This window comes from Vulpes vulpes, chromosome 10, assembly GCF_048418805.1.
Source record: "Vulpes vulpes isolate BD-2025 chromosome 10, VulVul3, whole genome shotgun sequence".
NCBI lineage: Eukaryota > Metazoa > Chordata > Mammalia > Carnivora > Canidae > Vulpes > Vulpes vulpes.
Genome location: NC_132789.1, coordinates 7194959 through 7218094, shown reverse-complemented (window position 1 = coordinate 7218094; position 23136 = coordinate 7194959). Strand labels below are relative to the sequence as shown.

Here is a 23136-nt window from a genome sequence, read left to right as displayed (position 1 = left end):
CTTTACAGGAGACAATGTTTCTTCCTTCTCTTGCTCTAGGACCAAATCCAGGTTGACAAGTTCATTTGGTAGTTCTATTTCTTGATTCTGATTCCTCGTTCTTTCCTTATCTTTTGTGACCTTGACATTTTTGAGGGACACAAGCCAACACAACGTCAATTTGGATTCATCTGATGTTTCCATTTGAGAAGAGTCAGACCATGCACTTTTTGGCCAGAACGCCACAGAACAAATCCTGTGTCCTTCTCAATAGGGATCAAGAAGCAAACAATGTTGTCTTCCAGTGAGGGTAACTTTGATCTCTTGGTTGAGGAAGCATCTTCCATGTTTCTTCACCATAAAGGTATTACTTTTTTCTTTGTAATTAATAAGTATTTTGTGAAGAGATACTTTGAAAATGTATAAGCATCCTTCTCCTCAGCAAAATTTCAATCCATTTCTTTTAGCACCAATTGATGATTCTTCCCTAAATAAAGACTACCCATGGTTACCCAATAGTGATTTTCTAATTCCATCATTTCACCTATTTACTAGTTGTCATTTCCCCCTAAGAAAGGGCCTTTGTTTTTCCTCCATTTTTTGTGTTTCTATGATAGATCATGGTTTCTTATGTTACTGAATAGACTATACTCCATTACTATCAATATTTCTTTTGATGTTCAAATTATCTGAGATTTGGTCAGTGGAAGCCCCTTCAACAAAATTATGATGTGCTTTTGACTAATCTCTAGTATTCTTTAAGCACTTCCTTGCTTTCTGGTATATAGGATATTCCAGGATCATCTTGTACTCTCTCTGTCCCAATCTTGGAATCAACCATTTATCTAAGAATCTTTGAAGTGAAGAAGTACAGTTAAAATCAAAATCTAAGGACGCCTGGGTGGCTCAGTGGTTGAACATCTGTCTGCCTTTGGCTCAGGTTGTGATCCTGGAGTCCTGGGATCAAGTCCTGCATCAGACTTGCTACAGGGAGCGTGCTTCCCCCTCTGCCTGAGGCTCCGCCTCTATCTGTGTCTCTCATGAATGAATAAAGTAAAAATCTTTAAAAAACAAAATCTAGGTGCTAAGTGTACTCACTGAGATTGCAGTATTGTCAGTGGACTTGATTTAAAACTGGTATTCAGGGCAGCCCCGGCGGTGCAGTGGTTTGGCGCCGCCTGCAGCCCAGGGCGTAATCCTGAAGACCCTGGATCGAGTCCCATGTCAGGCTCTCTGCATGGAGCCTGCTTCTCCCTCTGCCTGTGTCTCTGCCTCTCTCTGTGTCTCTATGAATGAATGAATGAATGAATGAATGAATAAAATTAAAAGAAACTTAGTCACAGTCAGGTGATTAATCACTAAGGTGTTAATAAAGTCTTCTTAAAAATATAAAACTGGTCTTCAAAAGATACTGTTGAGTATAAAGACAAGCCACAGACTGAGAGAAAACACTTGCAAAACACAATGTAATAAAGGACTTGTATCCAGAACTTAAGAATACTCACAACTCAATAATATGCAAACAACAAAATTTAAAAATGGGCAAAAGAGGGACAGCTGGGTGGCATAGGCAATTGAGAATCTGTCTGACTCTTGGTTTCAGCTTAAGTCATGATCTCAGGGTTCTGGGATACAGCCCTGTGTCAGGCTCCACACTCAGTGTGGAGTCTGCTTGGAACTCTCTCTTTCCCACTTCCTCTGCCCCTTCCCACCTAGAATAAATAAATCTTTTTTTTTTTTTTAATGGGCCAAAAGATCTGAACAGATGCTTGACCAAAGAAGAGAGATAAAAGTCCAATAAGAACATGAAAAGATGCTCAACATCATTAGTCAACAGGGAAATGTAAATTAGAACACTTGAGATACTTGGGACGCCTTGGTGGCTCAGTGGCTGAGTGTCTGCCTTCAGCTCAGGGCGTGATCCCAAGGTCCTGAGATTGAGTCCCGCATCAGGCTCCCCACAGGGAGCCCGCTTCTCCCTCTGCCTATGTCTCTGCCTTTGTCATGAATAAATAAAATCTTAAAAAAACAAAAACAAAAACACTTGAGATGCTTGTGTCACAATTTAGTTTTAATCTACTGTGGTCAGAAAATATACTTCACCTGATTTCAATCCTTTGAGACTATTCTATGGTCTATCTTGGACAATGTTCCACATGCACCTGAGAAGAATGCGCATTCTGTTCCTGTTGGGTGGAGTGCTCTAGATGACTGTTAGGTCTAGCTGATTCATAGTGTCCAAGTCTTTGTTTCCTGTTGATCTTCTCTCTAGTTGTTCTATTAGTGAAATAGGGTATTGAAGTCTCGAACTATTACTGTGGAATTGTCTATTTCTTCCTTTAATTCTAACAATTTTTGCTTTGCATATTTTGGGGCTCTATTATTAGGTGCATATATGTTTATAATTGTTACATTTTATTAAATGTTTTAACATTATGAAATGTCTGTCTCTAGTAACAATTTTTGTCTTAAAAGCCTATTTGGTCTGATATTAGCATAGTCACTCCAACTTGCTTTTGGTTACTATTAGCAGGGAATATCTATTCCATTCCTTTTACTTTGAACCCATTTGTGTCTTTGAATCTAAGCTGTGTCTCTAACAAATAGCATGTAGTTAGATCATCATTTTAAAATATTCATTCTGGGATCCCTGGGTGGCGCAGTGGTTTAGCGCCTGCCTTTGGCCCAGGGCGCGATCCTGGAGACCTGGGATCGAATCCCACGTCGGGCTCCCGGTGGATGGAAACTGCTTCTCCCTCTGCCTATGTCTCTGCCTCTCTCTCTCTCTGTGTGACTATCATAAATAAATAAAAATTTAAAAAAAATTTAAAATATTCATTCTGCCAACCTCTACCAACACTCTCTTAATCATTGTTTAATCCACGTATATTAATGTTATCATGGGTAAATAACAATTTTTTGAATAAATTTTATGTTTTATTTTTTTAAAGATTTTTTTTATTTATTCATGAGAGAGACAGAGAGGGGGGCAGAAACACAGGCAGAGGGAGAAGCAAGCTCCATGCAGGGATCCCAATCCCAATGTGGACCTCGATCCTGGGTCTCCAGGATAACGCCCCAGGCTAAAGGCAGTACTAAACCACTGAGCCACCAGAGCTGCCCAAATTTTATGTTTTAGAGAGTTTTAAGTTCACAGCAAAAGTAAACAGAAAGTATAGGGATCCCTGGGTGGCGCAGCGGTTTAGCGCCTGCCTTTGGCCCAGGGCGCGATCCTGGAGACCTGGGATCGAATCCCATGTCAGGCTCCCAGTGCATGGAGCCTGCTTCTCCCTCTATGTCTCTGCCTCTCTCTCTGTGTGTGTGACTATCATAAATAAATAAAAATTAAAAAAATAAAATTAAAAAAGTATAGATATTTCCCAGACACTCCCTGTCTCCACACATGTACAACCTCCCACACTATTAACATCCCACACCACAGTAGTAACATTTGTTACAAAATCTAAACCTATACTTACACATCATTATCAAAGTTCACAGTTTACATTAGGTTCCCTCTTGATGGTGTACATTCTGTGAGTTTTGATGAATGTATAAAGACATGTATCCCCACTGCAGTATGACCAAAATAGTGTCACTGCACTAAAAATCCTTGGTAGTCTACCTATTCATCATTCCTTTCCCCCTTTACCCCTCCCACAACCACTATCTTTTTCTTGTCTCCATATTTCTCCCTTTTCCAGAATGTCTTATCTTTGGAACCATACAGTATGTAGCCTTTTCAAATCAGCTTCTTTCACTTAGTAATATGTATTTAATGTTCCTATGTTCCTCCTCACAGCTTCATGGTGTGATAGGCTGAATAACATTCCATCATCTGGATGACCACAGTTTATTTATTCACTCACCTACTGAGGGACATCTTGGTTGTTTCCAAGTTTTGGCAACTGTGAATAAATCTGCCATAAATACCTGTGCACAGGCTTTTGTGTGGATTTAAGTTTTTAGTGAATTTGGGTAGATACCAAGGAGCACAACTCCTGGATCTTATGGTAAGAGTATGTTTACTTTTATTAGAAACTGCTGAACTGTCTCCCAAAGCAAGCTGTACCATTTTGCACTGCCACCAGCAATGAATGAGAGTTACTGTTCCTCCACAATTTCACCAGCATTTGTAATGCCAAACGTTTGAGAGTTTGGCCATCCTGATAGTTGTATCATATTATCTCATTGTTAATTCACAATTCCTGGGACACCTGGGTGATTCAGCGGTTGAGCACCTGCCTTTGGCCCAGGGTGTGATCCTAAAGTCCCAGGATCGAGTCCCACATCAGATTCCCTGCATGGAGCCTGCTTCTCCTTCTGCCTGTGTCTCTGCCTCTCTCTCTGTGCCCCCCATGAATAAATAAAATCTTTAAAAAAAATAATTCCCAATTCCCTAATGACATAATGTTCAGCAACTTTGCATATGCTAATTTCCATCTACATATCTTCTTTGGTGAGGTGTCTATTTAGGACGTTTGTACATTTTGTAATCGGGTTATTCACTTTCTTATTGTTAAGCTTTAAGAGTTCTTTGTATAGGGATCCCTGGGTGGCGCAGCGGTTTGGCGCCTGCCTTTGGCCCAGGGCGCGATCCTGGAGACCCGGGATCGAATCCCACGTCGGGCTCCTGGTGCATGGAGCCTGCTTCTCCCTCTGCCTGTATCTCTGCCTCTCTCTCTCTCTCTGTGACTATCATAAATAAATAATAAAAAACATAAAAAAATATTTATAAAAAATAAAATAAAATATAAACCACCACCAAAATTAAAAAAAAAAAAAAAAAAGAGTTCTTTGTATATTTTGAGGAATAGTTCTTCATCAGATGTATTCTTTATAAATACTTTTTCCAAGTCTGTAGCTTGTCTTCTCATTTCTCTTTTCACATTGTCTTTCATGGAGCAAAAGTTTTTAACTTTAATAAAGTTCAGCTTATTGATTCTTTTTTGTGGACCAAGCTTTTGGTAGTCTTGTACCTAATAGTTACCACTGTGCTCATGGTCATTTAGGCTTTCCCCCTTTTTTTTTTTTTTTTAAGATTTTATTTATTTATTTATTCATGAAAGACACACACACAGAGATAGAGAGAGAGAGAGGCAGAGACACAGGCAGAGGGAGAAGCAGGCTCCAGGCAGGGAGCCCGATGTGGGACTCGATCCCAGGACTCCAGGATCACGCCCTGGGCCAAAGGCAGGTGCTAAACTGCTGAGCCACCCAGGGATCCCTGCCCTGACTTTATTTCCTAAGAGTTTTATAGTTGCACATTTTACATTTAGGTCTATGATCCACTTATACCTAATTTTCACAAAAGATGTAACATTTGTGTCTTGATTTACTTTTTACATGTGGATGTCCATTAGTTACATACAGCACCGTCTCTTGAAAAAATAATCTTTGCTCCATTGTATTGTCTTTCCTCTTTTGTCAAAGATTGGTTGCCTATATTTATAGGAGTTGATTTCTGAGCCCTCCGTTCCATTGCTCCATTTGTCTATTATTTTCTCAATTCCACACTGTTTTGATTACCATTGCTTTATTCTACGTCTTGAAGTCAGGTAGTGTCAATCCTTCAACTTTGTTGCTCTTCTTCAATATTGAGTTGGTTCTTTGGGGTGTTTCACCTCTTCATATAAACTACAGAATCAGTTTCTCAATATCTATAAAATAATTTGCCGGGAATTTTGATTGGGATTGTGTAAAATTTATAGATCATGTTCGGAAGAGCCAACATCTTGACAATATTGAGTCTTTCTATCCATGTACATGGCATATCTCTCCATTTATTTAGTTCTTCCTTGATTTTGCTCATCATAGTTCTTTAAGTTTTTTCCTCAAATGCTATACATATTTTGTTATTTACCTAAGTATTTCTATAGGGGGGGTGTTTATGTAAAAGGTATGTTTTCAATTTCAAATTCCACTTGTTCACTGCTGGTATATAAAAAAGTGATTTGACTTCTGTATGTTAAACCTCGTATCCTGAAAATCTGTTGTAACCACAAAATAGATAAATAAATAGATATGCATTTTCAAATACACATACACATAGATATGATGGTTGTCAAGAATGTTGTTGATTGTGTGGCCATAGGGCGAGGGACTGGGACAGTGAGGCCAATACACGTGAAGTGGTTCTTTATATAGTGCACATGTGTGTCAACTTAGTCTCTGAATTTTATTCTTTGTTGTTTTCTTCCACTTTCTTTCCACTCTGTTACCTCAAATTTGTTAGTCATATTCTCTCTGTATATTTGTTTATGTTTTTCTTTTTCCCTTTTTTCTTTTTACTTTGCAAGTGTTTTAAACTCAGTTACTAAAATTAACATCATCAATAAATGGGATAAGAGGCAATAAAGGGGATAAGAGGCAACATCACACGCCTCTTGGAAGGATACATCAATTATATACCTGCTAAAAATGCATAACTAACTATTATGATTAAACTCACACAAACCCCAAATTAAGGATTTTATACATCATTGTCTTGTTCTTTAATTTAAAAAAAAAGTCATAAGAGACAAAGAAAGGCAGAAGCATTTCACAGATAAAGAAAACAAGAGAGACTGGAGTCAGTGAATGAAATGCATGATCCTGGGTTGGATCCTGAACCAAATGGGGATGAGGAGGGAACTATAAAGGACATTTATTGGGACAATGCCTAAATAGGAATATGGTTTGTATATTAGATAATAGTGTTAAAACTTCCTGATTTTGGTAACTGCACTGTGGTTAGGTAAAAACAAGACCTTACAAGTATATAAGTATTCTATGTTCTATTTTTATGATTTTTTTTGCAAAGTTTGAAATCACTTCCAAATAAAGGTTAAACACGATTCTATTCTGTATCTGTAACTCCCTGAGCTATTAGCTGAGTTGTCTATTTACTTGCATTTAGTGCTCACACCAGTACTAGCCCTTTTGCCACAATTTCTCTTTAGCTAAGTCCTGAATTTTGATTTATGGCCAGATTTTATCAGCAAGCAGCTTACTTTCCAGAAGAACTCACAGATGTTACTGCTTCTAAGTTCTTCAATGATTATTTTTCCAGATGATTTTTGAAAACATCTGTCTTATCTGTGTAGTAACTGCCAGGATATGACACTTCTGATTACATTTTCTGTGCTTTAGAACTTTGGAAACAGTGTTGGCACAGTTTTCTGCCATTAAATGTGGCTGCAGTGGATTGGTTTTTATTTTTTTACTTTTTTATAAGGAATATGCTTTTTCTGCCTGGGCACCTCAAGAATTCTCTCTATATTCCTGAATTTCATTAATAACCACTATATTTTTTGGTGTCAATTGCTTTGAATCAATATCCTCCCCCTCCACCACCACGACTGCCTCCGCCACCATCCACTCTGGGTTCCCTAACTGAGCTTCCATACAACCTACTATGTCCTTCCTAAATGCAGACTCGGTTCCTCACTTAGGGGAAATTTCCTTATTGTATCTCCTAACATTTCTGTCACATTTGTTGAATTCCTTACTTCAGAGATCCTAATTATACTCATTAAGATTCTCTCTGTCCTCCAAGGCTATTATCTTTCCTCTAATTCTTCAATATCTTTGTTTCCCTCTTTATTATGACTAGCTCTAGACTTTCCTTTAGATATTTAGAAATGTTCACTTGACTTTCTGTTTCTTATTTATTTAGGAGTCTTGACATGGTGCTGTTTTGGTCTTCCCTTATTTCCTTAACTCTTCACTTTTTCTGTTCCACTTGTGTCATTTTATCATCCTTTGAACACTTGCTTCATTTAAGTCACTGAGGGGATCCCTGGGTGGCACAATGGTTTGGTGCCTGCCTTTGGCCCAGGGCGCGATCCTGGAGACCCGGGATCGACTCCCACGTCGGGCTCCCGGTGCATGGAGCCTGCTTCTCCCTCTGCCTATGTCTCTGCCTCTCTCTCTCTCTCTCTCTCTCTCTGTGACTATCATAAATAAATAAAAAAATTTTTAAAAATTAAAAAAAAAAACATTTAAGTCACTGAAGTTTTTTATATTACACAAAGCAATATTCCACTTTGGGTATTGCTTTCTCATGGCCTGAATTCCTCATCTTTCTTTGGATTCCTATGTTCCATTCTTTTTTTTTTTTTTCTTCTTTTGGAACAAGAGGCATTCAAGTGTTCATCTTACTATGGGCAGCTCTACCTAGACCTTATGTTTGTTCACATGTGATATATTCATTTTCCCTGATATCCATCCTACTTTATCTGAGACCTTTAATCTTCATCTCCAAGGTACCACTGGAAAACTGAGCACCATAGTCTACACATTTCTGTAGCTGGAGGGCCAAGGACAAGGATGGAGGGAATGCTTTTAAGGAGATGTACAGAATCTGTTGGGGGTCTTTTTCATGGATTTTTCTTTTCTTTTTTTTTTTCTTTTTTTTTTAATTTTTTTTTTTATTTTATTTATGATAGTCACAGAGAGATAGAGAGGCAGAGACACAGGCAGAGGGAGAAGCAGGCTCCATGCACCAGGAGCCCGACGTGGGATTCGATCCCGGGTCTCCAGGATCGCGCCCTGGGCCAAAGGCAGGCGCCAAACCGCTGCGCCACCCAGGGATCCCTGGATTTTTCTTTTCATGCCCCTTCTGGAACAAAGGTAATTCTATTCCTGCAAGAATATGTCCTCAGGCTTCAGTCTCAGGCAGATACTATGAAACTGTCTTTTTCAACATCTAGTCTCACCTCCTCTGCTGCCTTCCCTTCACAGAGAAGGGAATGCAGCCTCATTTATGGCTGGAGGTGGTTACACGACACTATTACAGAGATAGGAATTTTCCTCTCCAAATTAAAAGACAAACCCATATAAAGAGAAGGCCTTCCTGCCTTTCCCCACTTCATACCTCTTCTACTTCCTCCTGGAAAGTTTCACAGTGACTGGAGGTACAAGAGCCCTGGTGACCAAGAGAATGACATATATGTGCTAAGGGTAGCAGCAGAGCAGAAAGAAAGGGCAAGGTTCCCTGAGAACATTCTCGAAGTAGAGGACTCTCCTGGACTGCTCACTTGTGAATGTATTATCATGATAGGACTCTCCCCCACCATCCTTTTTACTTAAGCCACTCTGCTGATTAGCTATGGAAAATGACAATCAGCAATTCTTTCTGCTGCTGGTAAAATCCTGAGATGGTCAAAAAGGGCTTCTAGTCTCAAAGATTCTTCTGTGACTTTTCTCCCAGGCTATTCATTCACCTCTTCAATCTCATTTTCCCTAAACTGGATTTGGCACAAGGATGGGAGAGTAAAAATTATCAGGATTTGGGGGCACATGGGTGGCTCAGTTGGTTGAGCATTCAACTTTTGATTTTGGCTTAGGTCATGATCTTGAGGTTGTGGGATCAAGCCCTATGTCGAGCTCTGCGCTGGGTATTGGGCCTACTTGGGCTTCTCCCTCTCCTTCTGCCCCTCATCCCTTCTTCTCATGTGTTCTCTCTTTAAAAAAAAAAATCAGGATTTTCTTTTCTCTTACTACTGGGAACAGCGTCAACAGAGTCAAACCACAATCTTGTTTCTTTTCTTGGTTGTCAATTTTAATATTTACAGCATGAAGCCAATTGGCTTTACTGGATTTTCCTAGAGTCTACCCCCACCCCCTAATCAGGAAAGTGTGTTCTCTTCATTAGGTATTGAAGAAGAAAGATTCTGTGACCAGCTTCACTCAGCCCTACTTGTCTGGAAGTCTCCGAGCCCAGATTAAAATTACAATGGCTAATGTACACTGTTTTCCAAAATAAAATATGACAAGCTAAAAACAAGTGTTGCCTTGGGGCACCTGGCAGGTTCAGTTGGTAGAGCATGCAACTCTTGATCTTGGGGTCATGTGTTAGAGCCCCATGCTGGGCAGTAGAGTTTAGTAAAAAATAGTTTTCAAAAAAAAAAAAAAAAGTTTTCTCTTTCTAAACATTCCTATCTGTGAATCTAGGCTTATTTAACATTTGCAGGGCAGCCGGGGTGGCTCAGCGGTTTAGCGCTGTCTTCGGCCCAGGGTGTGATCCTGGAGACCCAGGACTGATTCCCACGTCGGGCTCCCTGCATGGAACCTGCTTCTCCTTCTGCCTGTGTCTGTGCCTCTGTGTGTGCCTCTGTGTGTGTGTGTGTGTGTCTCATGAATAAATAAATCTTAAAAAATTTTTTTTAATTTTTTTATTATTATTTATTTTTGATAGTCACAGAGAGAGAGAGAGAGAGGCAGAGACATAGGCAGAGGGAGAAGCAGGCTCCATGCACCGGGAGTCCGATGTGGGATTCGATCCTGGGTCTCCAGGATCGCGCCCTGGGCCAAAGGCAGGCGCCGAACCGCTGCGCCACCCAGGGATCCCAATCTTAAAAAATTTGCAGACAATTATTCATAAATTAATCTAGATGGTAGCCCCAATTTTTTGTAGACTGCATTTGCTATAATATAACCTCTGTCAGAAAGAAGTGTTGATAAAGTACAGTTATTGAGATCTAATCCCTGTCCAGTTTTTACAAACAAAAATGTAACCTCATTTTGCAAATAACTGGGAAGGGGGTTAGGGGGAGAAATCAGCACTGTTCCCATGGTGACAGTGCAATGTATCTGCAGTCCTTACAAGGGGGAATACCTGTGGGCTTTGGAAATAATCTATCAGACGTTTCAAAAGTAACTACTTAAGGTGACTATTTCTATAGGAAAACTCATATATTATGACGATTAGTTTTATAGGAAATAATGCTCTGTATCATTTCCATTAATCTTGAAATTATATGACCCTTCCTCATTTTGCACTGGATGCTATCCACACAGAGGCACACACGTGGTAACCACAACTCTGTAACAAACCTGTGACACTGGAAGTAACTGAAATCATGTGAAAAAGTAGAAAGAGTAGTTAAGATTTCTATATCCTGAGGCCCTGGCTAAAAATGAGGTGTGCATTTAATCATTTGCTCATTCATTCAAACCTACATACCATGCACTGGGATTCCCACCATCTCACAGCCTGTGTGGGGAGAAGCATAAGCAACAGCCACAACACCGCATTCTGAGTGTGACAGGGAGCTGTAGAGACTACTACATGAACACAGAGCAGGAAGCAGGGAGCCCTGAGGCTGGAGGATAGGCCTCTGACTGTGAGGAGACATTTACCATGTGGGGACAGGGGGAGAGGAGATGGCAAAGTGGACATGTGAATGGCAGCTGACCAGGTGTGATGGGAAAAACATGAGCCAACAGCATGGAAGGTGTCAAAGGAGGAAAGTCAAAAATGTAGGTGGCAGTGCCAAATGTTCAGAGGATGGAAAGGAAGCCATGCACTTGTGCAATCATAAGGTGAGCTATGACTCAAGCAAGAGTCATTTCAATAGTACACTGGTGGTGGTGAGGAGCAGATCACAAGGGATCGGGGAGAAAACGGGAGGTGAAATTAAAAGCAGAAAATATGCCTTTTAAAAGTTTGGAAGTAAAGAAGACAGGGCTATAAATGTGAATGAACAGAATGGCAAGATTTAGAACTACTTTTAAGAGGTGTCTAGCAGGGAGTCTACTTGAGTCTCTCTCTACCTCTGCCCCTCTCTCCTCCGCACTCACACACGTGTGTGCTCTCTAAAATAAAAATAAAAATAAAACTAAAAATAAAAATAAAAAGGAACCGCTGTTTAAGAAAATGATGATTTTACATCCCACAGAAGATCCAAAGTGTCAATCAGGCTTCACAGCTACAGGCAGCGATGCAGACAGACTTTGGGAGGGACCCTGATAGTCTGAATTGAGAAAGGAGCCCTAAAACACTTGGAGCAGATGCATAAACAAAATGTGATGCACTCAATAAAATGCCATTCAGCCATGAAAAGGAGGCAAGCACTGACACCTGCCAGAACACAGAAGAACCCTGAAAACATGATGCTGAATTAAAGAAGCTGGTCACAAAAGGTCACATGTTTCATGAGTCTTGTTTGTTCGTTTATTTATGACACAGAGGAAGAGGCGGAGACATAGGTGAAGGGAGAAGCAGGCTTCCTTCAGGGAGCCTGATGAATGACTCAATCTCAGGACCCCAGGATCATGACCTGAGCCAAAGGCAGACGCTCAACCACTGAGCCATCCAGGTGTCCCTATGAGTCCATTTGTATGAAACATCCAGAACAGGCAAATCCATAGAGACAAAAAATAGATTAGTGGTTGCCAGGGTGAGGAGAAGGGAGTGATGGCAAGTAACAACTTCAATGGGCATAGGGTCTCCTTTTGGGGTGACGAAAATGTTCTGGAACTAGACAGAGGTGATGACTGCACTGCATGGTGAATGTGCCAAATGCCACCAAATTATATACTGTAAAATGGCTAAAACAGTAAAGTTTGTTACATGCATTTACACATACAAAACCTGAAGCAGCATGAAACCAGTCAGGCCATCAGGCAGGAAAGTGAAGTACTGCCAACAGACAATGGCAATTATGTGACAATTTTCATAATTGTCAGTTATCAAGAAGAGGTAAGTTATGCTAACCAATACGGCTGAACAATACGAAATTGCAAAACAAAAGCAATTTCATATGGTTCAATCTAATATATTCCTTTTTCAAAGACAGGGCACTCTGTTGACTGTCTGTAGAGATTTCTGTCACAGTTGATGCTAGATAAATCAAGCCTCTCTCAGTCCCAACTGACCCTGGATTTTGCTCCTCTGTGCCCCTAAAATAAGTACTCCACTTGGGAAAGGCAACTTCTACAATTCCCTTTGGAAAGGAGAATGTCTGATGGGGAGAGCAGACAAAAAAGAATGCAGACACGTGGGTTTTGTTTCTGGCTTTGCCAGCTCTGTTCTAGAGAACTAGGAACAAATAGAGGAGTCCTTCCAACTGTTAGAATACTTCTTCATGGGGGTGCACGATGCCCACTAGTCAATCAAGTCAGACGAGAATTCCTATCAAAAAGCAGAAACGAACACCACTCCTCAACTTTGACCAACCAGTCCTGCTCATGATCACCCCTCCTAATCTCAGAATATCCTACATTTTCTTTAATTGATAAAAAAAGAGAGTATGTTCTATAAAACCACTGTCTCAAGGAGGCAGGGATTCTTTTATTTCAATAAATGACCTCACATCCAATTGACAAACAGGAAATCAAATAGCCCTCATCGTGAAAGAAGTAATCCAGTGAGATGCTGAAGATGCAAGTGATTTGGGCTTTCTAAGCAAAATAAATATTTGAAGCAGGAAAAAAAAAAAATTGAGAGTGCATTTCTCAATTGCTTGACCCCCACCTGCTACATTCCTAGCTCACAAGTTTTTCTTTCTTTTTCATCTTAACAGTAATAATTATGAAGTAAGTAAAAGTAAGTTTTATTCTCAGCATAAGCTAGGAGCAGGGAAACAGGCTTCCGTGTTAGTCTGCCATTAGTACAGGTTTTGGCTCCAATGCCTGTGTGTCCTTGGCATATTGGCCCACTTTTGGGCCTCTCCTTGTCTACAAAATATCTTCCTATCTCAGAGGCATGTCCTCTGTGAAACAGATTCTGTGAAGATTCTGTGAAACAGATAAAGCCATCAGCTCCATAAATACTCCGTGAATTACAATGCCACTAAATAAAGCAATCAGGATAGAACTCAAGTCCTGGGTTGGTATTTACCCATGCCCTATCAACTTCATCTCCACTGTCTTCAGTTTAGAAAGTCATGTTTCTGTAGGAATACAATTAAAATTCTCTTTTTTTAAAAAAGAGAGTTTCTGCCAAACATGGTGGCTCTGTAGTATATTTCTAAACATAGTTGGTCAATAATTTGGCGTGACTACAATAAAGTGAAATTTGTGATTTTACAGAAGTAAGCAGTACTCTAAATTCCTGAAGATTACACAGTAAGAGTAACAGAGCCAATGAATTAATCAGTCTTCTGTAGACTAATGTTGCTTCTAAATTATTTTAGATGGGTGATTCTCTCCATTCTTTTGAAATAAATATACACAGACACTATATATATGTGTGTGTATTTATTTATATTTGTGTTTATTTCAGGAAGAATTACACATAATCCTCCTTGGTAATCAACATCATTGTTAACAAGTTCTACCATTGAAGCGTATTATCTAGTTCATACTCCTTTCTCTCCTGAATAAAACACAGAACTAGTAAGGGCCTAACAACCTGTCCTTTAAAGAGAAGTCACTTTTCTTATTTGATCCTTGCACGAGCTGTTCTGTAACACCCTTTGAAGTCACTGACTTTCAAATTTCTAGTGACAAAACCTTTTCAAAAGGAAGGCAATTCAAATGCCAACATGCAAGAGGAGAGCATGGGAGGGAGGGAGCCCTGCCTTCCCATCCCATTGGAAGGTTGCCTACCTTCCACTGCTTTCCAGTTCTGAGTGACTGGAAGCAAGAAATATAATCAACAGTCCAGTTAAGGTCACAACATGAGAGGAGAGGATGATCCCTCCGTGTTCCTCCCACGTCTGGAATCTGCTCTACCAGAGATGTTCCATGAAGTCAGGTGAGACACCTCTTAGAGATCCTTCTCTTTCAAGAACTTACAGACACAGTGAGAGAGCTAAGCAGTGCTCTAGAAGCTCTAGTTTGTGCCAAGAAAAAGAAAGATCTCATCTGGTCAAAGGGCTCCTATTTTTCACAAACTCCAGGTTCTCACCAAAGGATAAGGCTTTATTTAAGTTAACTTTCCCTGATCCAAATCAGAAGATGGCAAACATTTCGTGACACTAGTCCCTGACTGAGGGTAAGCAAATTACTATCTTTATGTATCTATTTCTTCTCTTACAAGTAGAAATAATGACAGAGTGAGCCATTTCCTAGAATTATTGTAAAGATTAAATGATAGGACAGCTATCATTTATTTGTGCTTGTCACAGTGTAAGAGCCAGTAAATGTGAGCTAATATCACCAAAGCATCATTGCCATCCTGGAGTCTGGAGAGAATTGGCATTTCTTTCATGAGAAATATCATGGAAAGCTAGAATGAAGACTTTAATATTGGAAATCAACTCCCCAAAAAGTGCTTTCATCACAAACTGCACCATGTCATTGGGTTCTCAATATAATTACCTCCAAATGACTCCATCCTGAGAATTAATCTTTGCAAAGTATGCTGGGGTAAAAAAATTCTCTTAAAGTATAAAGCAAGAATTAATGACCACACAGTAAAATTCTCTTAAAAATCTCATTTTAAGATTCTGCTGAGGCCAGATGTGACTGACAATTTACCACTTTGATTCAACTAAGAAAGAATAAAAAGCAGCGTACAGCATTCTTTAAAATCAGTTTTGTTTCACTACTTAATAAACTTATCAGAAATCTTTGTGATTTAAGTATAAAGCAAATGGGTTTGGTTAGCCCATTCCAGGTGACATACCACATGTCAACGCACACAACTGCACAGACATACACAGTTCCATTAGGAAATGCTTTAAAAAAATTTTTTTTTAAAGAAAAGGAGAGTTCTATTTAAAAACAGCTGCCAACCCCCACACCAAACCCTTATCCTGGGAATTTGATTCCTTCAAGCCAATTCTGATGAAAGAAAAAAACAAAGAATCTTAGGAGAAAAGTAATTTTGGAATCCAGGCAATAGTAGGGAGAAGATATTGTTCCTTTCCATTTAAATGCATTGCTATGAGATTGCCTAACAGAGGTCTTATTTTCCACTTCCTTACAAGTTCCCTGTGTTGCTACTGGGATTTTTGGGGTGTTTTTTGTTTTTTGTTTTTTAAGAATCTGTCAACTCCTATCCTAAGTCCTACAGCAGCACACTTGAAAGCAAGGAGACATCACACAGGCAACTTGAAATCCCATTCGGAATGAGCCAACCACATGGAGGGGCCTCCGAGCATCCTGCCAACAACAGCAGATGGGAGCGTGGCAGAGCTGGGCACGTCCCCTCACCTCTGCCCACCCTTCCCCACCCCGGACCCACTGACCTTCTGATGACCTGTGACTTCGTCCCTGGTTCTCCCCAGCTCCTCAGCAAGTTTCACGTTCTCTTCTTGCAAAGCCGAAAGCTGCTGGGACTTCTGAGCTGATGCCTGCCTGAGGGTTTCTCTGCAAGGACAGTGAGTGCAGGGTTACCATAGAAACAAGACAGGCAAGGAAACTGTGGGAGACAACCAGCTCCACAGCACTGAGGAAAATATATCTGGGTCACGTGCCCAATGGGATCTATAACAACAGGAGGCCACAGTATCTCTGGACGAAGGGGCTGAATGGCTCTCACCTTTCAGGAGGAGGACTGCCACCCACAATCATTACATGTTTTTTTTAAGCCTGATAAACACTACATCCCACCCTCTCTCCACCCACACTCACCCACTTCTCAACATTCCCCATACAAAGAGCAATGCTACTGTAAAATAAATGACAAGCGAAATGGTCAGTCCTCTCATCTTTAAGGACTATTTCCACTAGAAAATTATGCTAAAACCCAGTATGTTAATAAAGCCAAGGTACTCTGTTCTGACTGCACAGATCCGTAATCTGGCTTTTTTTCTGGCAGAAATAAAAATCTAATGGTCCCATTTGCCAGTATCTGTTAGAGTCAAGTGCTGGCGTGAATTTGAAGATATTTTTAGGATGCCTCTTGAGGTGAAATGCCCAAAGGAAATGAGGCTTTCCAGTTACATAACAGGTGTTTCATTTTGACTGTATTCTTTCCACAATGCTGAGTTGTAATTAAAAGTAGCAAATAAAAAGATAGCCTGCGGACCTATATCATGAACATCAGCATACAGAATGTGAACACTTATTAAACATCTTGACAATTAAAATTATACAAAATATACATCTCAAATTATCATCCTTTACACATGGATATTGAAAATACTTTATCTGATCACTGGATTTTAGTTTTCTGTCAGAGAAGGTTTTGATGCCACTATGAGATTTAAGTCTGTGTTGGCTCAACTCCATTTAGGAAGCTGTCATACATGGCTGAATCCTGAATCAAGTCCTCTGGGTATGAATCCATCTGCTGATGCAGGAACATATCTATTTTTAACTTCAATTGTCTAATGGGTGGCAATGCCTGGCATCTTCAGTTTGAGTTTTAATTCTCCATCCACCTATAATATGCATACTGGGGTAAGATTTAGGGGAAGAAATCTACACAAAAATTCTGCTAGCACGTTAAATTAGGTGTTTTACAGAGACGTCTACTTAGCAAGTGAAGAAAAACAGAGAACTAATCTTTGCTTCCAGTCATTCAAAAGCTAGGAGGGTTGATTTTAATTATGGATACACACACACACACACACACACACACACACACACAAACACACACACATACACACTCTACAACTACAGCTCAAGTTCACCTTCTGGCCAAAGTCCATCAATTCTTGACAAATCTGAAGATTTTACTTAGGATGAAATCATCGTAAGTCAAATCTTTTATTCCTAGGTGGTCGCTGTCTTCCTTAGGAGCTATTTGGTCTCAGCATCTGCGTAGCCGGTCAGAGATATGTTTGTGATCCTGCTCTTGGTCTCTTAAAGATTTTCATCTTTTAATGGTTTATTATTATTATTATTATTATTATTATTATTATTATTATTATGTAAGCTCCATACCATGCGTGGAGCCCAGTGCAGGTTTTGAACTCATGACCTTGAGATCAAGACCTAAGCTGAGATCAAAAGTTGGATGCCTGACTGAGCCACCCAGGCACCCCTTAATAGTTTTTTAAATCCGTGGTTTCTATTAAAGGCCCACACTAAAAAAAATTTAATAAATAAATAAAATAAAATAAAGGCCCACACTAAAGAAAATTAAAATAAGGAGTCAAAGAAATTTCAAAATGCCCTAAAGTATTGATCTAAAAAAGCAGTATTTGTTCAATGTAAAATCGATAAAATGCTTTCATGAACATTTTCTCAATCAGTCCTCAAACCCCAATGGGGCCAATATTATTTATATTTTAAAGATGAGAAAACTGAAGCTCAGGGAAGTAAGAGATTTTCCCCAAATCATAAAGCCAGTAAGTTGTAGAAGCAAGAGAACTAGAGTTAAAACTGGTGATGGACCTCACTTGTGATTCGAATATAGAAACACCTTTCCATTTTTCTTTAGAGTGTAGCAGGGTACATGCATTTCATAGAGGAGGCTCTCACAGCTCAATTTCCAGAAATACTCTAGGGAATAATTCTGAAAATACCTACAAGTATTTCTAACAATTTTTAAAGCTACCTTTCTTTCTACATGACAGAAGACTATCTCAGTTTTAAAACTGAGAGGGAGGGGCACCTGGGTGGCTCAGTAATTAAGCATCTGCCGCCTTTGGTTCAGGGCAGGATCCCAGGGTCATGGGATTAAGCCCCACATCAGGTTCCCTGCAGGGAGCCTGCTTCTCCCTCTACTTATACCTCTGCCTCTCTCTGTGTGTCTCTCATGAATAAATAAATAAAATCTTTAAAAAAAAAACACACAAATGGAGAGGCAAATACATATTGTTCACATTGACTTGCAAACACTGTACTTATAAGTCTATTATAAATCTATTAATTGCCATGCTAAATCTATACTAGATTTATTACTGTGCCAGGTGACTAAATACAATAATTAAACTACTTATATCATTTTCCCTAAGATTGAAAATTATATGTCAGAGAGAAAACATTTTATTTCCTCACTCCACCTGATAATAGGAGCTGGCTAACCTAAACCAAGTTTTTCTAAAATCAGTCTAGTAAATAGCATAGAAAGAACACTTAGCTACAAGCTCTGGTTTCCAGCACCAAGGGCAATATTCCGTAGGAGGTAGTTCCAGTTAGAACTCCAGTGTCTAAACTGGTGTCCATTTTCCTCCAGGAATTGAAATCCTGTCAACCTAGGGGAGATACCAGGGAAGTTCTAAAGGACACAGAGTGCCCCATATACAAGCTGAACCACAGAGAAACAATCAGCAGCTCATTCTCTAGCTTTGAGTCCTGAGGAATGAAAGAATGGTAAAATGACTGCCCCCCTGCCTTTTTTTTTTTTTTTTTGAGAAGCATGATCCCCATTCCCATTATGTAGTATATTTATTTTAGATGGTCCCTGAAATGTGGCCAAGTCTAGGGCAGGGAACAGAGTCACTGGGGGCAGGGGCTTTCAACCTACTCCTCCTACTCCCTCCACCAGCTTCTGAAGCCTGTCCCTGGTGTCTCCTACTGCTCTGCCCTCCTGCTAAAGAACCCTAGCCACGGTGTGCCAGATTACCAACAGAAGGGGTGATTCCCCCAGGCCTGGTAGGCCGGAAAAAAGGTGGAGAAGCAAAAGCAGCACAGGCTGTCTGCCTGATGGTCCTGACTCCTCCTCAGCCAAGCTACTCCCCTCCTCGGTGGTCAGAGATGTGGGGACAATGGCTCCAGGGAGGAGGACAGGCCAAGATTAGAGAGGCAGCGGCATGGGCCACAGTCTTTTGCTCATGATCCTCTGTGTCCATAGCCAGGAGACTAAGCTTTTATTATTCAATGGAATCATTCAAAGAAAAGCACAAAACATTCTCGTAACAGAGGTAAAACCACCCCATACTAATTGGAAGTGGGTGACATGACACAGAGATCTAATGAGGACGGTGAATGCTTAAATACTAGACCAATGCAATGGCCATTACGAGAGACTCCTGAATAATCCTGTAGGAAAGAGTTTTATCAAAGTCCCAAGAGCTCTCTTGGCTAGGTCCATGCTGGCCCTGCCCCTCCATTACCTAGTATGGCCCAGAGAGCTCAAAGGTGGGATTATGGCAGTGGGAGGTTGGTTAAGGAATCTTCTCCTGCTCCTCAGATCCTCCCTCACCAGCTGCCTGTGTGACACAAATGAACTAAAGTCAACAGTGCTCCAAACTCTCTAGGTCAGCCTAATTACTTGTGTCACAGGGGAGATTCCCAAACCGGACCTGGGGCTACCCTCTCGGAGCTGATGGTGTCTCTGTTTCCCATCATGTGACCTTTCTCTCTCTGTGATGTAGCTTAAGAAGGCAGAGAAATGCAAGCTCTTCCTGATGTCCATGAGCACAACTATAAACTGAGAAATCTGTGTATGTGAACAGAAGTAGTGGGATCTGTCTAAACATCGTCTAGGGGATCCCTGGGTGGCGCAGCGGTTTAGCGCCTGTCTTTGGCCCAGGGCGCGATCCTGGAGACCCGGGATCGAATCCCACGTCGGGCTCCCGGTGCATGGAGCCTGCTTCTCCCTCTGCCTATGTCTCTGCCCCACCCCCTCTCTGTGTGACTATCATAAATAAATAAAAATTAAAATAAAATAAAATAAAATAAACATCGTCTAGAAAAGTATCAAGTTATCATCGAAACTAAGACTGAGGTACAGAAGTGCTGAATCATACACTGTACCGCTGAAACTAACATTACACTGTATGTTAACTAACTGGAATTTAAATAAAAATTAAATACAAAAACATGAACTATGACTGAGGAAAGGATTAATCGCTTGCCACCTGAATCACTCAGATGAGATTCTTTCTTGGGGGATTTTAGGAACTCTTAGAAACCAATATGTAGCAGGTTTAGTCCAAGCTTGATCAACAAATTGTATTGAGAAAAGAAAAAAAAAAATCGTATTGAGGATGGTGACTTGGAACTGATGCTTCTGTTTGATCAGAACTAGAAGTAAATAATTTAAGCCCTGGAAGGGCAGGAGCCATATAAATCCATCCTTGTATCCTTCCTAGCATGGAAGACACACTCAAACATTTACCTTATTAACTGGCTTTAAATGTTGAGGTTCACACAGTTGGTATGGTACAGCTCTCTGAAGAGTAAATGAAATCTACACTGAAACTATCATTTAAAATGCCAGATAAACAGCAATAATTATGAGTATCAGACTTGAAAGGCAAGGATTTGGAGGCGGTGCTGACAAAGGAAACATGGCCAGCCTGTCCACCTGAAACTGATGTAGCAGACTGGTGGTTAACCTCCATTACCAAGATTCTTCCAGGGCAGCCTGGGTGGCTCAGCGGTTTAGCGCCACTTCCAGTCCAGGGCCTGATCCCGGAGACCACGGATCAAGTCCCATGTCGGGCTCCCTGCATGGAGCCTACTTCTCCCTCTGCCTGTGTCTCTGCCTCTCTCTCTGTGTCTCTCATGAATAAATAAATAAAAATCTTAAAAAAAAAAAATGCATGGTGCTTTAGAAAAAAACTCTCATTCTTCTTGTATTTTATTCATCAAGTCATATTCCAATCCCAAACATCTTTACTTGTCAGCCAGCACACATTTGCTTTGATCCTTTAACCCAGCTATCGGTGTGACTTAGCTACCTAACAGGTAAGTGGCTACAGGTAAGTTACATCTCAGGCGTGCTGGGAGCATTTGGGAGGAGAAAGGGGAGAGTTATTTTTTACTTTAAGTACTTGTCAAGCTATTTTTTTAAATAACTAGTATCGTTTTCACTTTTGCAATATTAAGTCCCATAGTTTATCTCAAAGGAGATGAACTTACATTTCTTTCCTAAACTCTTCCATTTTTTGGTTCTCTACCGTCAGAAGTTCTTTTGATTTGTTCAGCTCTTCCACGTTCTTCAAGTTGTTTTCCTTAAGTGTATCCAACTTAAAGACCAAGAAAAAAAACTGAATGAAATGATTTCATTTTCCAGGGACATGACTGGATAGACAAATTATTCATGCAAATGGGCACTAAAAAGACGAAATTAATCACTTGGAAAAAAAAAAAAAAAACACAGAAAAAGTCACCAGGTGAGGAGATGACAAACAACCACATCTATTACAAACTGCAAACCTCCCCCTTATATTTAGTCAGACATTTCCTGTACACCCGGCCAAACTGTCAAACTAAATTGGTATGTGGATTACAACAAAAGTTTGCTTTCATTTCATGTACAATTCTCAATATTTACGATTGAACCTACTATTCAAGTATGACCCCTCTTAAAACGGCAAAAAAAGCCCACAAGAAATAAGTTCCAAAGGCATGACATCAGCAAGAATTACTCTTTGTAATAAAAACAAAAATCCCTTTCCTTTCCCACAGATTAGTAATTTTGGATGTATTTGTCAACTTTAGTACCAAATGGACAGAGTTCTGACTATAAGAATTTTTTGAATCAAGTATCTGTAGGTAGGAGAATATTTGGTTATCCATCTTAACTTGGATCTGAAAAGGAGAAAGCCATGCAGTGAGGCAGAAAAGCATTCACATTCGTCCAGCCCTATCACAGGCCCACAGGGAATGCAGCCAGCTCAGGGCCTGGCCCTGGTGGGAAAACTGGACACGTTCCTGGGATGAGTGAGGATACGACCAACTATACAGGCTCTGGGAGGTGACAGGAGTTCTAGGTGAGGAGCCTCTAGCAAGGATAGGGAGCTCATTTCGAGCCATCATTGCCCAGGGTATGTTTTCTGATGCCACGGTGGCTTCCTGGGACTTGGGTAGTCATCCCCTACAGTCAGAGATACCTTTGCCACATTACATGCCACCAGTCAGGAGTCCTAGACAGTGGCTTGATAGCTTTACCATCATGATATTCCTTTTAATGCCCTCTACAACTAAATAGAGGAATCTGGAATTCCAGATTCACAGAGCAAGAAAAACCAAGTATTGCAATGGGTCCCAAAAAATTATTCATCCAGTCTTGTATTCTGGTTGTGACAAGGACACCAAGGGTTGTGTCTTGAAAACACAATTCTCCCTGATTCTATCCTCAAAAATTAAATATATTCCTAAAATCTTCTCATTTAGCTTCTGCAATTATCTTTTTTTAATGCTTTTTCTTCTTCTCTCAGGACTATCAATTTTGTAAATGTACCTTCTTCTATATCTAGTTTTATTCACCCTATAATTATCTCAAAATGTGCATATCTTTCCAGATCTCCATCTCTGATCTTCCGTAATGAGGTCTAGCCTCTATGAAGCAGCTATTCAATGTGGCTAGCCTTTCCCCTGCTTTGATTCCTTAATGTCTCACCTGACCATCCCTTTTAAAAGTATCTGAAGTTCTATGGAATTTCACGTATCTACTCTGGTGAATCAATCTGCTTAGGGTTGAGAGGTAACTGCTTCCCAAAGAAGAAAGGGTTGGAGAAGCTGGGAGTGGGGAGCAGGGGAATAAAAAATGGGTCCAGGAATGAGAAATACGCTCCTTTGGAAAGAATCAAAGTGATCTCGATGCCACCGGTCTGAGACCCAGAAGTGGCTGATTGGAGAGGACACAGAAGGGAACCAACC

The 23136-nt window shown here is 40.3% G+C and overlaps 1 protein-coding gene across 30 annotated transcripts in view; it reads right to left on the bottom strand.

Moving 5' to 3' along the window:
- The window catches only part of CLIP1 (CAP-Gly domain containing linker protein 1), a 123935-nt gene that overhangs the window by 13020 nt on the left and 87779 nt on the right, over nt 1-23136 (bottom strand). For all 30 annotated transcript variants that reach the window (XM_072722734.1, XM_072722755.1, XM_072722742.1 and 27 more), the window contains 2 exons: nt 21394-21500; nt 15882-16002 (listed from right to left, as the gene is read on the bottom strand). In XM_072722734.1, coding sequence (XP_072578835.1) covers nt 15882-16002; nt 21394-21500 — 228 coding nt within the window. The remainder of the gene's footprint in view (nt 1-15881; nt 16003-21393; nt 21501-23136) is intronic.